A 15,516-nucleotide genomic window follows, 5' to 3' on the forward strand; every position below is an offset into this window, starting at 1 on the left:
AGAAGCAATATATTTCTCTGGAAAAATTTTCTCTATTTCTTTCATTAGTTCTTCTTCTTCATTCTTTCATTTGCTTCATCTGGAACTTAATTGGAATATTAAACCTCTGAATCTATTATCCATGCTTTTTAAAAAAAAAAAAACTTTGACTCTGTTCTTTTATGAATTCTGGGCATATTCTTTGGCTTAATATTCCAACTCAAATTTGATCTTCAACTGTGTTCCCTTCTTTCACCCTGTTTTTTCCCCTTGGTGTTAGATTTTTTTCTTCAGTTTAAAAAATTTTCTTTTCATAGTACAGTTGTCCTCTCTTATCAGCAGGGACACATTCCAAGACCCCAGTGGATGCCTGAAACCACATTTAGTGCTGAACCTTATATATATTTTTTCTATACATACATACCTATGATAAAGTTTAATTTATAAATTAGGCACAGTAAGAAATTAACAGTAGTAATAAAATTGTATCAATACAAATAGAATTGTATCAATATACTAAAAGTTATGTGAATGTGGTCTCAAAAAATCTTTTGGTACTGTACTCACCCTTGTGATTCTGTGAGATAAAATGTCTACATGATGACATGAAGTGAGGTAAATGACTAGGCATTTTAACAGTTTGTTAGGCTATTGATTGTCTGAAGATTCATCAGGAGGATCTGCTTCCGGTCAGCAGGCTGACCATAGGTGACTGAAATCAGGGAAAACAATACCAGAGATAAGGAGACTAGTGCACCTTCACCCTCTTTGAAAAAACGGAGGCCGTATCTTCTCAAAACAAAGTTTTCATTAGTGTCCTCTATTAAGTTTGGTTCCTCAAGTGTTACTTCTTGGTTGTTGTTTCTTTTCCTTTAAGGTGCTGGTTTTCTTCACATAAGTGTTCATGTGTCCTTTTTTTTTTTTCATGTCCATTAATATGTGTTGCTGAGAACCACATTTTGCCTTTCTGTAAAGCTAGTACTTGAAGACCTGTCTCTGGTGGTTGCACAGGAGGGAGACATGTGGCTATACAGATACGTAAATACCTTTTTTTCTAGGTGAGATGGCTTGCGTCCCTTCTGAGCTTTCAGAGAGTCACATTCACGGTGGGATGCCAGGGGGAAATAACAGAATAAAATGCTCCATTTTATTTTCCTTGTGGTGATCAGGGTTTACTTTAGGATCTGCTTGCTTTCATCACCAGGCCCTAGATTTCATCTAGGACTGTCCCAGGTAAACTGTGAACTTTGTTTGGAAAACTTTTAGTATTGTTATCAGCTTATTATACTAGCCAGGCCTACGCAGCCATTCCAAATGTTGCCCTCTTATTAATGACCCTAAAAAAAATCACTATAATTAATAGCCACATTACTTCTAGGACAAATAAAGTAACAAGGACAGGATTTATATTATCATCCTATACAGCTAGAAAACCAGTTCGAGTATTTAGAAGAAAGGACTTCAGACATTGGACCAGAGGGAGAACAAGTTGGATATTGGAGAAAAGAGAAATAAAGCACCCTATAATTGTACCAGCTCACTGGTTACAGCACAAAGAGGGGATCCAAACAGAGCCCTGCAGTGTTACTGAGTTGAGGAGACAAATATTAATGTTTATTTATGTTAGAGGAGGCCAATGTAGCTATAGTCTCAGAGGCAGAGAACAGAAGGACCCATTCTAATCTTTGGCTGAGTACTGATATGCACATGAATGAGAGAAACTACTCAAATTTGACAAAGAGCCACTAGAAAGAAACAGGCAAGAAAATTATTGGCGGTTGCACAGGGTTGGGAATAGTACTTATTCCTGATAGAAAAGATTCGGCAATAATACATGGAGCATTAGGTAAAATCCTCAGAAGGATAGAGATAAAATCTTTCAAGACTAAAGATTGCTCTGGATCTAACAGAGCTTTAATGTAAACCTTGAAAGGATTCAACTGATTCCAAGTAAAGAATAGACAAAAACAATCCCTAGAGGTTGCACAGGGCTTAGAATAATTCCTACCCATGACATCAACATTCAACGTTACCGAAAAGAAGATTAAAACAACTCCAGCAACCCAAAACTATACTTTATGGTGTTTACCACCCAACCAAAATTACTGGGCATATATAAAAGTAGGAACATATAGTTCATAAACAGGAGAAAGTTTAATAGAAACAGATCCAATAGTCCTAATATCCAGATAAAAACCCTCAAGATGAAAAATAAAAATGTAAGCATAATCAAGAGGTTTGAAAGATATAAAAAAGAAGAGCTAGAATTTCTGAGATGAAAACCATATACTGTGGGATGGAAAGCAGAACAGACCCTGCAAAGAAAAGATTAGTGAAAATGAAGACGAAGCAAAAGAAGTGATCAAAAACAAAGCACAAAGATTAAACAGAAAAAAGAACAAAGCATTAGTGACCCATGAGACAGTATTAAACAGCGCAACATACATGTAATTGAAGTCCCGGAAGAAATGAGTAAGTTGAAAATAATAGTCCCAAATTTTCCAACTTTGATAAAACTATGAACCCAATGAACTAAGAATCTCAAAGAACCCCAGGTGGAATGACCTTTAAGAAAGTCATGCAAGGGGTGCCTGGGTGGCTCAGTTGGTTAAGCGTCTGACTTGAGGTCAGGTCATGATTTCGTTGTTTGTGGGTTCAAGCCCTTCATCGGGCTCTGTGCTGACAGGATGGAGCCTGCTTGGGATTCTTTCTCCCTCTATCTGCCCCTCCCCCACTCATGCTTACTCTCTCTCAAAATAAATAAACTTAAAAAAAAAGTCATGCAAAGGCACATCATAAATAAATAGCTGAAAACCAAGAATAAATAGATTATATTTTAAAACTCAGAGGGGGGAAAAGGGATCCTTCATATGTAAAAGAGTAAAGTTGAGGAAACAGACTTTTTGTCAGAAAAAAATGCAAGTTAGAAGACAGTGAAGAGACTTGGTAAAGTACTGCAGAAAACGGTCAATTAAGAATTCTTAACTGAGCTAAAACACATTTCAAAAAGGAAGTCAAACAAAAACGTTTAAATGCAACGCTATTAGATCTGCGCAAGAAGAAATATTAAAAGCTCTTCAAGGAGAAGGGTGATGATACCAGATGGAAATCTGGCTGTAGCCAAAGGAAGATTACCAGGGATAAATGGAGACACTTAATAATGATAAAGTGGTCAATTTACCACGAAGCACAACAATCCTAAATGTATATGTACCTAATAAGAGCTTCCTAATACATAAACAAAGACAGAACTAAAAGGAAAAATAGAAAAGTCTGCAATTATAGTTGAGGATTCCAACATTCCTCTCAGTAATTGATGGAAAAAACGGAAAGAAAAGCAACATGGATAAGCTTAAGCAACACTATCAATCAACTTGACTAAATTGACACTTACTGAAAACTCCAGCTAACAAAAGCAAGATGGGTAATATTTTCAAGTAGTCATAGATCATTCATTAAGGTAGAATATTCTTGGCCACAAAACAGAATTTTAATACAGTTAATACATGTAAGAAGTTTGAAATTATACAAAGTATGTTCTTTGACCAAAACAGAAATAAACTATAATTAATAAAATAAAAATATCTGGAAAATTCCCAAATATATAACAACTAAACAGCACACACATAAATAAACACATGGGACAAAAAAGAAATCTAAGGGAAATTAGAAAAGATTTCGAACTAAATTATGATAACAACACAACGTATCAAAATATGTGGGATGTAAAGCAGTATTTAAAAGAAAATTTCTTGCATTAAATGCTCAGATCAGAAAAGATGAAAAATTGCAAATCAATCTAAGCTTCCATCTAAAAACAACAAAAAAACAAACAAAAAACCTAGAAAAAGAAGAACTATAACACAAAAATAACAAAGCAAATAAAACCCAGGATGGATTAGTAAGGATCAGAAATCAATGAAATAGAACACACTCATGTGTGCTCATGAGTGCACACACACACAAATACATGTAGAGCAAATCAACAAAACAAAATGCTGGTTCTTTGAGAAAAATCACTAAACCTGATAAACCACTAGCTAATGAGAAAAAGGGGGAAGATACAAATTACCAAATCAGGGATATATCCATACAGATCCTACGAACATTAAAATGTTTGTAGCACAAAAACACACCTCAGATCAACAGAACAGAGAACCCAGAAATGGACCCACAAACATATGGCCAACTAATCTTTGACAAAGCAGGAAACAATAGCCAATGGAATAAAGACAGTCTCTTCAGCAAACGGTGCTGGGAAAACTGGACAGCAACATGCAGAAGAATGAACCTGGCCCACTTTCTTACACCATACATAAAAATAAACTCAAAGAGGATGAAAGACATAAACGTAAGATAGGAAGCCATCAAAATCCTTGAGGAGAAAGCAGGCAAAACCTCTTTGGTCTTGGCCACAGCAACTTCTTACTCAACATGTCTCCAGAGGCAAGAGAAACAAAAACAAAAATGAACTATTGGGACCTCATCAAAATAAAAAGCTTCTGCACAGCGAAGGAAACAATCAGCAAAACTAAAAGGCAACCAACGGAATGGGAAAGATATTTGCAAATGACATATCAGATAAAGGGTAGGATGCAAAATCTATAAAGAATTTATCAAACTCAACACCCAAAAAACAAATAATCCAGTGAAGAAATGGGCAAAAGACATGAATAGACACTTCTCGAAAGAAGACATCCAGATGGCCAACCGACACATGAAAAAATGCTCCACATCACTCACCATCAGGGAAATACAAATCAAAACCACAATGAGATACCACCTCACACCTGTCAGAATGGGTAAAATCAACAACACAAGAAACAACAGGTGTTGGGGAGGATGTGAAAAAGGGGAACCCCACATGCACTGCTGGTGGGAATGCAAACTGGTGCAGCCACTCTGGAAAACAGTATGGAGGTTCCTCAAAAAATTAAAAATAGAACTACCATATGATCCAGCAATTACACTTCTGGGTATTTATCTGAAGAAAATGAAAGCATTAACAGAAAAAAAAAAAAAAAGTATCTGCATCCCCATGTTCATTGCAGCATTAAAAAAATTGGGGCGGGGGGGGCACCTGGGTGGCTCAGTTGGTTGGGTGTCGGACTTCTGCTCAGGATTCTTCTGCTCCATTCCCAGAGTTTGAGCCCCGCGTTGGGTTCTGTGCTGACAGCTCAGAGCCTGGAGCCTGCTTCGGATTCTGTGTCTCCCTCTCTCTCTCCCTACCCCCTCCTTTGCTCATGCTCTTTCTCGGTCTCAAAAATAAATAAACATGAAAAAATTTTTAAATATTTATTCATTTTTGAGAGTGCGTGAGCAGGGGAGGGGCAAAGAGAGGGGGGACAGAAGATCTGAAGCAGCTCTGACCTGAGAGCAGTGAGCCCAATGTGATGCTCATGAACTGTAAGATAATGACCTGAGCCAAAGTTGGACACTTAGTGGAAACAACCTAAATGTCTATAGATAGATGAATAAATGTGTATATAGAATGGAGTGTTATTGTCATAAAAAGGAATTAAATTTTTCCAGGTAAGTCAGAGAAAGTTAAATACTGTGTGATCTTATTTATATGTGGATATAAAATGAATAAATAAACCAGGCTCACAGATACAGAGAACAAACTGGTAGTTGCCAGAGGTGGGGGTGGAAGCGGGTGAAGGGAGCCTTGGCAACTATAATTACTAGTACCATACTGCATATTTGAGAATTGCTAAGAGATCTTCAAAGTTCTCATCAGAAGAAAAAAAAAATTCTGTAACTATGGTGACAGATGTTAATGGTGATAATTTCACAATATATACAAGTACCAAATCATATTGCACAGCTGAAACTAACATAATGTTGTATGTCAATTGTACCTCAACTTTAAAATTTAGTATGTTCTCTCCAGTTAATGTCTTATTGTAATTTTGCATTTAATATTGTATGTCGTTACTGTTACCAAATGTTACTATTTTGTACAAACTGTTGCTTTAAGGTTGTAATGTAAGTTTCCTATTTTGTACTATACAGTTATTAGTATGAGGAATTATCAGTCAGGGTCTCAACTGGAAACAGCACGCTCAAATTAAGATGAACCAAGGATGTTTACAAAGGGGCAGGCTGAATAGAGAATCACAAGATTAATGCAGTAACCAAAATTAGAAGCACTCTACCCCTAAGACAGAAAAAGACAAGGGATGGGGTTGTCACTCTCTAAAAGGCCATTTGAAAGGAACCTTTGATCATAGGACATAGCCAGCCCAATCTCAGGAGGAGGAAATTGGGAAATAAGTATCTTGACCTTTTAGGTTTCCTCCCATCTTCTGCTAGAGCTCCTTAAAGGTTTACCCCGACAAGAATCCAGAGTGAGGGGACCCAGTGATGAGTACAGGTTGGCCTTCCAGCAGAGTGGATATGGAAGGGCAAACAGATGATGCCAGGCATGTGTTGCTTATTTTAATCAGAAGTATTCCTTTCTGTACTGACAAAATGAACATTAATTAATTGCTGGTGACAGAAACTCAACTTGATGTCATTGAAACAAAAACAAAAACAAAGACAAAAAAAGGAAAAAAACTAAGGAAAGGGCTAGAGAAGAGCTGAATTTATGGAAACAAATGCTACTGAGGTATAATCTTCCTCCTCCTTGCATGTTGGTTTCTTTTGTAACAAAGTGGGGACTTGGTCTTCAGCAGCACTGGGGTGGTATCTCTAGAGCAGTATAATGAGACAAAATGAGACTCAGCTTCCAACATCTCAAAGTTTTAGAGAAGAACTTTACTAAGAGATATGATGATCTGCATAAATGGGCTAGGAAGAATGATTTGAAAGATGTTAATTCTTACCAAATTATTAGCATAATGTAATCCTAACCAAAATGTCACTTAAATTTTGGGGGAATATAAAAAATAAAGTCTAAACTTCATCAAGAATTTGCTAGGATACCAAGATTAAAAAAAAAAAAAAGGAATAGCAAAGGGTAACTTGTTCAATGATTAAATTGTTATCAAATGATTAGAATTAAAGGTGTTATGTTGATAGAAGAATGGCAAGTTAAAGGGCCCCCTGGGTGGCTCAGTCGGTTGAGCATCTGACTTTGACTCAGGTCATGATCCCTCAGTTCATGGGTTCGAGCCCCGCGTCGGGCTCTGTGCTGACAGCTCGGAGCCTGGAGCCTGCTTTGGATTCTGTGTCTCCCTCTCTCTCTGCCCCTCCCCCGCTCATGCTCTGTCTCTCAAAACTAAATAAACAACAACAACAACAAAATTAAAAAAAGAAAAAAAAGAAGAATGGAAAGTTAACTGAACAAAACAGGTGTGTGTAGGTATGTGCATAATCAAGGAACCAAACTAAAGGGATGGGAATGGATTAACCAATAAATGGTGCTGGGAAAATTTACTATGTAGGACAAAATCATGCCAGATCCTTAAATCACATTTTATGCCCAAATAACTTCCAAATCAATTAAAGAGAAATGTAAAAAAGAAAAGCATAAAATATGATAGATGAGATGAATATTTAATCTTGGGATGCAAAGGACTTTTTAAGCATAATAGAGATTTTACAGCATACATAATGTGTAACTCAAATGTGAAAAAATTACATGCAAAATTAAAGGACAAACGGTAAACTAGAAAAACATTCTTAAAATGAAATATTACTATACTGTATAAAAATATTTAATAAATGTTTATTAAATGATGTGTTTGTTGATTAAATGTTACTGTTCTGAAACCATTAGGGAAAAACAAAGGTAATTATTTTGGGTAATAGCAAAAGATAATAATATTACCTTATTGAAAATAAACACTTTAGATTGGCCATTCATAATTTAGTATAATTTTATTTTCATTATACCTATAAAGGAAGAGTAAAACACACACAAAAGTAAGACTCACATATTTTTCATTTTTAGAAAATTAAGTCCCTTAGGGTCAAAATCATTTTATTTCCTATCCTTCACACAGGTTCACTGTGAATAGCTTCACTCAGATTACCTAGGTTTTGCTGTATGACTCATTAACTGGTATAATTAAAACAAAACAACTTGTAAAAATGTCACTCACCTGACATGGAAAATTAAACAGATAGAATGAATTCTAAAATGACCTGAATTTAATGAAGGATAGATCTAACTCTCTCAAGAGTTATAACTGACCGTTTTTCTAACAGGAAGAACAAATTCAGAATATGCTTTAAATACCAATTTAAAAAAGAAACTGAGAAAATATGAATAGTGGCTAAAAAGATAAGTGGGTGCATTCAATGAGAATTTTTATTTCAATTATCCACAAAACGATATTATAATACCTTATAAAAATACTAAGTTTTAGGCTACCATTATTCATTTAAAAAAGTGTGCTAGGAGATTGTTTTTGCCAACTTCCTTTTCCGGTGAGGGTTAAGTTCCACAATAAGACACTGAAGACGAAAAGCTGCTGGAAAAAAATCTTCAAATGTACAAAGTTGTTTTATTTTTCTTGGCAATTTAAAAATACATAACCATTTAAACTGAATACACATTAAGTTAGTGTTTTATTTCCTTACTATACAGTTGATATCATAAGGAACTGCTCCATTTAGTTAAAACCTAATGAATACCACCAACTTTTCCTGACTTTTCTGAACACAATTAGTACATAAACATAATTTTGTTATCTTTTTTAAAAAGCTTAGAAAAATTATAATATCAAGTTCACATAAAGCCCTTTAAAAATCTGATGTCCCAGAATGTAGATGTTCAGGGTAAATGACAGCAGTCTTCTAGAAGACCCTCTTGGAAGAGGGATTCAATACTAAACAGGTTACGTAAACATTAGAAACCTCCACAATTTTTAGTACCAGAACTGTTACCAACTTGCATGAAGCTCATTTGTCACATTTTAAAATGGTCTGAATTTCAACACAGTTATCATGGCACACAATTTTAAACTTAATGATTAAATCAATTAAGTGACTGTGGGTAAAACCAACTAGGGACTGTTAGGTTTTCAGGGTTACCATGGAGCTGGCGGGTAGGAGTTGTGAACAGGGCAAGTAAAACACAACAAAGCTCACTGTTCTTACTAAGATTCAACCATTTTCTTAAATGAATATTGATCAGCAGAAAAAAAGAATTCTAAAATATGGAAACCCGATGCGCTGCATTAGAAATGTGACTATAAAGGAGAATATTTTAAAACAAAAATACCAGACTTTTGTTCATCAGATTCAGTTCCTTTGCTAGACACTTAAACCAATAATGCTGCTATTCAAATTTATATTTTGGAGTTTCTTTTTGAGTCGATCATAAAACTCTCGAGTTTTATTTCTACATTTTGGATGGGCAAAAACTGTCCCCCCTTTTCACCACTGTTGTTATTCTCAATAAGTTCTCCTCCCCAAGTCAACCAAATTCTAAAAGGGAAAAAAAGATCACCATTAAGTACATTTAAAAAGTTAGTGCAGATTTAAACATGGATTTGAAAACGAGTTCTAAAAATGTTTCGCATAAAGGCTGTATCATTGGAATTAGTGGGAAGCCTTAAATTAACTATTTGAGGCTGTAACACTCATTTAGTGTTTATGTTAAAAAAAGATTAGTTTTAGTCATACCTTGTAACTCTTAAAATCTCAGAAAACAGAGAAGTGAGGAGCTGTGAGTGCCAGCAAAGCAATTTTGTCACTCCTTAATATTAAGCATAACATCCCATCTGTAAAATTTTCACATTTTCTTTTCTCATATTTCTTTTAAATATTTTCCTCTCTGTCAATCTATACTCAATAAAAGCAAAAGTGCATTCAAGTCCCTGATCTAGTGATATTTTATATTCGTGGCACCCATCACCATAAGTAATATTAGAAATATCTCACAGTACCAGTCTATTTTTTAAAAAGGACTGTTTATATGCCAGGTCTTATTTTTTGATTCTATCTAAAGTTTAAAAGCTTTCCCCTTGGATTGGACAGTACAACTTCAATTATATGTTGCCTTAAAAAAAAAAAAAAAAATCAATGCAACATTGTAAAAGATTAACTCACTTCCTAGTTACCATTATTCTAAACTGAGCTATTCAGAAAATGACTAAAGTAAAAATCTTCTACTTTCCAGTTCCATGAGTATTAACATAGTGCATTACATTTTCAAATGCCACTACTGTGGTCTAACATTTCATCAAGTTTCAGAGGCTGTTTATATTCCTTTTTGCTTCTAAAAACCTGGCCCATTTCCATGCAAAAGAAGGCAGGTATTAAGATTGCATATTAACAGTTCAACTTAGAAAAAACTTGTGAGAACAATGAATGCAAGAAATCTTTAAAAACTGGAATGGAATTGTTTGGTCCCATGAAGCTCCTTAATTTAGATTTTATTATGGTAGAACTGATTTTATCTCCCAAGTTTTGTCTATTACGATATATAATTTTCTCTTAACAATTCTGAGTTTGGGGAATAAAAGAAATGAAGTGGTTTATAAAGAAGTAGCCCTGTTGCTCTTCACTGTTATGCTATCCTCACACTATCATCAATATCACAACTATACTTCTTTGGACCCTGAAATAAGTTGGAAGATGCATCATTGGTACTTTAGAGTTTAACACTTGAGAAGAAAAAAAAAAGTGGTTTGTGCAACCATATCTGGAATTCCAGTTTACCATTAAAAACATGCAGAATGAAGACTTTCTTCTTTTGATTCCTGTAGGTAAAGTATAGAAGTCTACACAGGTTCTTTACATTTTGGCAGATTTACGCATATAAAAGGCTACGTGGATTATAAATTTTCTCCTGGCTGGTACTGTGGCTCTGTAGCAGTGAAGTAGTCTTCCAAGAAGGACTGAATATATTCAAACGTTGGTCTTTCATCAGGGTCCTTCTTCCAACAAAGATTCATCAATTCATGTAGGGATTCTGGGCAGCCCTGAGGGCAAGGCATCCTGTATCCTCGTTCCACCTGTTCTAGCACTTCTCGGTTTACCATACCTAGCACAGAAGATTCAAACATTAAAAAGAGTGATCCCAAACCCCACTAGCAAAACAGAACAAATCCCCTAGCCACTAACTGATCCAAGGTATAGGAAGTTTATTTAGTGAAATGATTCTTTCAACAAAGAAGTAAAGTAAATTTTATTTTTTATTTTATTTTTTTTCAACGTTTATTTATTTTTGGGACAGAGAGAGACAGAGCATGAACGGACGAGTGGCAGAGAGAGAGGGAGACACAGAATCGGAAACAGGCTCCAGGCTCTGAGCCATCAGCCCAGAGCCTGACGCGGGGCTCGAACTCACGGACCGCGAGATCGTGACCTGGCTGAAGTCGGATGCTTAACCGACTGTGCCACCCAGGCGCCCCAACAAAGAAGTAAATTTTAAATGTCAAGTATATCAAGAAGAGCTCAGAAAATGCTAACCTGTTCCAACAGGTCTCATTTTTTTCATTCCACCTAAAATCTTACTTTTAACACTAATGTCTTCAAAAGCCAACCCCACTTGATTAATAAGAATTTAGAGTGCTACTTCGAAGTACCAATACTTTCAGATATTAAGAGTCAACAAAGACCAAATTTGGGTTAGTGAGGGTTAGTGGCAAGATAATGTCTAAGAGCACTTCCAAACAGAAATTCAGAAGAAATTTTCAGAACAATTTCAGAAGAACTAATGTTCTAGTGCTGATTGTGCCAAATATATTAACCATGTAACTATATCGATGCACTTCCTTGAAACAGTTTCCTTATCTAGTATCACATGTTTGCCTTTCTTCAAGTTATTATACACAATTCCCTTCCTGTATTCTTTTGGAATCCTGCCCCCATCAGTAGCTCACCTTGTGTTATGATAGGCTAAGTAAGCATACCTTAAATTATTTTTTTATTTTTATTTTTTTGCATACCTTAAATTATTGGAGGTGTGGGAGTAGTGTGAGATGACCCAGGATATTTAAAATATGCTTATTATCTGAGAGAATAGTAGAGACAAAAGGCTCTTTTGGAAAATGTCCTAACAGAGAAAGATGAGGTGAATGCAGGACACAACTTGTGCATTTGCCCGATCTCACGGATTGTGATTCACATAGGATGCTGTCCATCCAATGACAAAATAAAGAGGAAGAGAAGAAAGGGAGAAAGAAAGGGAAGGAGGGAAAGTAGAAAAGAAGGAGTGAGGGAGAGAGGGGGTGAGAGAGGAAAGGGAGAAAAGAGAGAAGAAATAAATGCCTTTCTTCCCCTTACAATTTTTTTGCTAATAAACTCCAGCTAAGTATGTTGGCATAACCAAGAGCTAAATGAAATGCCAGCTTACCTGGATACGGCACTCTGCCTTTTGTTACCAGTTCTGTCTGCAGAATTCCAAATGACCAGACATCAGACTTTATAGTAAATCGACCATACAGTGCAGCCTCAGGAGCTGTCCATTTGATCGGAAACTTTGCACCTAAAACAACATTGACAATCTTGCTTAAGTAAATTGTTTCTAAAAATCTTCTTGTGTAAATAGAGCATAAGCAGGTTGATGTTTTGTCAGTATCTTTATTGTATGTGTCATCAGCGTCAATTTCTTCAAAAGTACAAGATATGTGGGAAAAATTCTTATAAAATTTATATTAAAATAAATCACATTTCCTCCTGATAAATCAGTAACATAAAAAAGAGAAATGTTGGCAGGGATTGAATGTTCAAGAAAATAGAGGTGGAAACTCTTACAAGCAACTAAAAACATAATTATAGGATCTATAACTTTTTAGCACATCTAGCACCTAGTAGCTATAGCTGACTGTTGATGAAGGCATATTCTGTTGGGTTCTAATTTTAAAACCCTGTATTAATTTATTCATATGTTTAGAATATGCTTTTTATGCACAAGACATTTGCTAATCATTATGGGAGACATAAAAACACAGCCTTTGTGAATCTTAGACACTTAGTGTGGAAATAAGATTACAGGTATCTTATATACCTATGTATATATTCAATGTTATAAAATATAAAATAGTTCTTTAGATATTCAGAAAAACAGAAGATTAATTTTCACTAGCAGTCACAAAAAGTTTCATTTAAAAAGTAGCAGCTATGTTAAACTTTAAAGAATGGTTAGAATTTTTATAGGTAAGGATTATAGAAAAATAGGAAGATATTCTAGCTGGAGGGAACTGTACAAAGGTATAGAAGCTTTTTTTCTTTTCCCACACTACTTTCCATATATTCTCTTGACATTAGTTACATAACAATTTGCTTTACAGTTATTTATTTATGTCTACTTAGCCTATTAAAATATGAACTCTCATTTACTGAGCATCTACTATGTTATGTAATGTCACGCACAATACTTTCTTTCACTGAAGTTTCACAACAATCTTACAGAGCAGGTATTACCGTCTGGTCTTTATATGTAAGGAGACTGAGACATAGTCAAAAAGGTTAGAAACTTGGTTGAAATCTCTGGGTAATAAGAGACGGAACTGGGATTCAAAAACACACACTCTTTCCATATGCATCTACTGTATGTTCACTAAGTGTTTACTTAGTGGAAGTTTAGAAAGACAGACACAAAACAGAAGAATCAACCTTATATTAATTTCTACAAGTTCTCTTCCCTCTCTGTACAGTGTTAACCTTCCAAACGTTTTTATTTATCACATTATATATTATAATTATTGTAAATTTAGTGTAGAAATGGTTTCCAAGGCCTTTACAAAACTGTATGCCATTTCTCAATTTATTAACTTCAAAAACACCTCTTCTGATCCTTAGTGTAGTAAAATCTGGATGCTTCTGGAAGCTTGTCAAAAAAGGAATTTTAAACTGTTTCTTTTTTTTTAAGTTTCTTTTTTTTTTTTTAATGTTTATTTATTTTTGAGACAGAGAGAGACAGAGCATGAACGGGGGAGGGTCAGAGAGAGAGGGAGACACAGAATCGGAAGCAGGCTCCAGGCTCTGAGCTGTCAACACAGAGCCCGACGCGGGGCTCGAACTCACGGACTGTGAGATCATGACCTGAGCCGAAGTCGGACACTTAACCGACTGAGCCACCCAGGCGCCCCTAAACTGTTTCTTATTTGTTGACATGACAAAAGTAGTAAAAAAAGGAGTGTACTGCTTGCTTATATTTATAATGTAAAGAACACCAAGTCAAGTTCTTTCTTGAGGGAAACATCAGAAAGTCATGGCATCATGTATAGAATTTTATGAACAAAATCAGTGTCTCTTTGACTCTTCTGAGCAGACCTAGAGCTATTCTTATTCTACAAAACCCTGAATATTCCAAAGAACGGTAAGAAAATGCAAAGAACATTAGGTTACAAGTGTTTATTAAAAAGTAATTTTACCTTGTCTTGCTGTATATTCATTGTCTTCAATTAACCTTGCTAAACCAAAATCCGCTATTTTGCACACAAGATTTTCTCCCACAAGAATATTAGCAGCCCGAAGATCTCGATGAATATAATTCATTCTTTCAATATATGCCATACCATCAGCAATCTTGAAAAGGAAAAGAAAAAGATGTATGATATAAAGGGGACAGAGAGGGGGAATCAGATAAGGGAGAGCAGGAGAATAAACTGCAGATGTGTGTGGCCCACAAAACCTAAAACATTCATCCGGCCCTTTACAAAAAGGGTTTGCTGACCCCTACTACCGTATCTAAGAACCTTGAACACAGGACCATGGACTAGACTTAGCATATGCTAACGCCACACATGGACAATTTCTTTGTATGGTTTCTCTAAACTGTCAGATACTGCGGACATCTGGATGCTCACCGAGAAAGGGGTCTTATAACCAACATGTCAACTAGAACACTCACCACATAGCTGAATAGAAACTTTTTTTCCCACCATTTTTTTTTAATGTCTATTCATTTTTGAGAGGGAGAGAGAAAGAGAGCAGGGGAGGGGCGGGGTAGTGAGAGAGAGAATACCAAGCAGGCTCTCTGTACTGTCAGTGCAGAGCCCAATGCAGGGCTCAAACTCACGAACCGTGAATCAAGACCCGAGCTGAAATTAAGAGTCACACTTAACTGACTGAGCCACCCAGGAGCCCCTGAATAGAAACTTCTTTTTTTTTTTTTTTTTTTAATTTTTTTTTTCAACGTTTATTTATTTTTGGGACAGAGAGAGACAGAGCATGAACGGGGAAGGGGCAGAGAGAGAGGGAGACACAGAATCGGAAACAGGCTCCAGGCTCTGAGCCATCAGCCCAGAGCCTGACGCGGGGCTCGAACTCACGGACAGCGAGATCGTGACCTGGCTGAAGTCGGACGCTTAACCGACTGCGCCACCCAGGCGCCCCTGAATAGAAACTTCTAATAGTTTTCACTCATATTTAAAAACAAAGATTCATGGGAATAAAAAGCACAGCATATGGAATATAGTCAATGCTGTTGTAATAGCATCCTAAGGTGACAAATGGTAGCTACCCTTGTGGTGAACACAGTATAAGGTACAGACTTCTATTACTATGCTATATACTTAAAACTAATGTAACATAGGGTTAACTTTAGTTAAATAGAAACAAAACTTTTTAAAATATACATGGTAATAAAATTTTAAAATAAACACAAAAATTCAGAAGAGTAAAACTATC

At 35.8% G+C, this 15,516-nt stretch overlaps 1 protein-coding gene across 3 annotated transcripts in view; it reads right to left on the reverse strand.

Moving 5' to 3' along the window:
• Positions 1-8,216: 8,216 nt before the first annotated feature.
• Positions 8,217-15,516, reverse strand: part of YES1 (YES proto-oncogene 1, Src family tyrosine kinase) — a 71,630-nt gene continuing 64,330 nt past the window's right edge. For all 3 annotated transcript variants that reach the window (XM_040479274.1, XM_040479273.1, XM_040479275.1), the window contains exons 10-12: positions 14,259-14,412; positions 12,236-12,367; positions 8,217-10,921 (exon numbers count right to left, since the gene is read on the reverse strand). In XM_040479274.1, coding sequence (XP_040335208.1) covers positions 10,713-10,921; positions 12,236-12,367; positions 14,259-14,412 — 495 coding nt within the window. In that variant the 3' untranslated portion in view covers positions 8,217-10,712. The remainder of the gene's footprint in view (positions 10,922-12,235; positions 12,368-14,258; positions 14,413-15,516) is intronic.

The sequence above is a fragment of the Herpailurus yagouaroundi genome, unplaced genomic scaffold (genome assembly GCF_014898765.1).
Source record: "Herpailurus yagouaroundi ecotype Mexico unplaced genomic scaffold, PumYag 142, whole genome shotgun sequence".
In the NCBI taxonomy this organism is placed as follows: domain Eukaryota; kingdom Metazoa; phylum Chordata; class Mammalia; order Carnivora; family Felidae; genus Herpailurus; species Herpailurus yagouaroundi.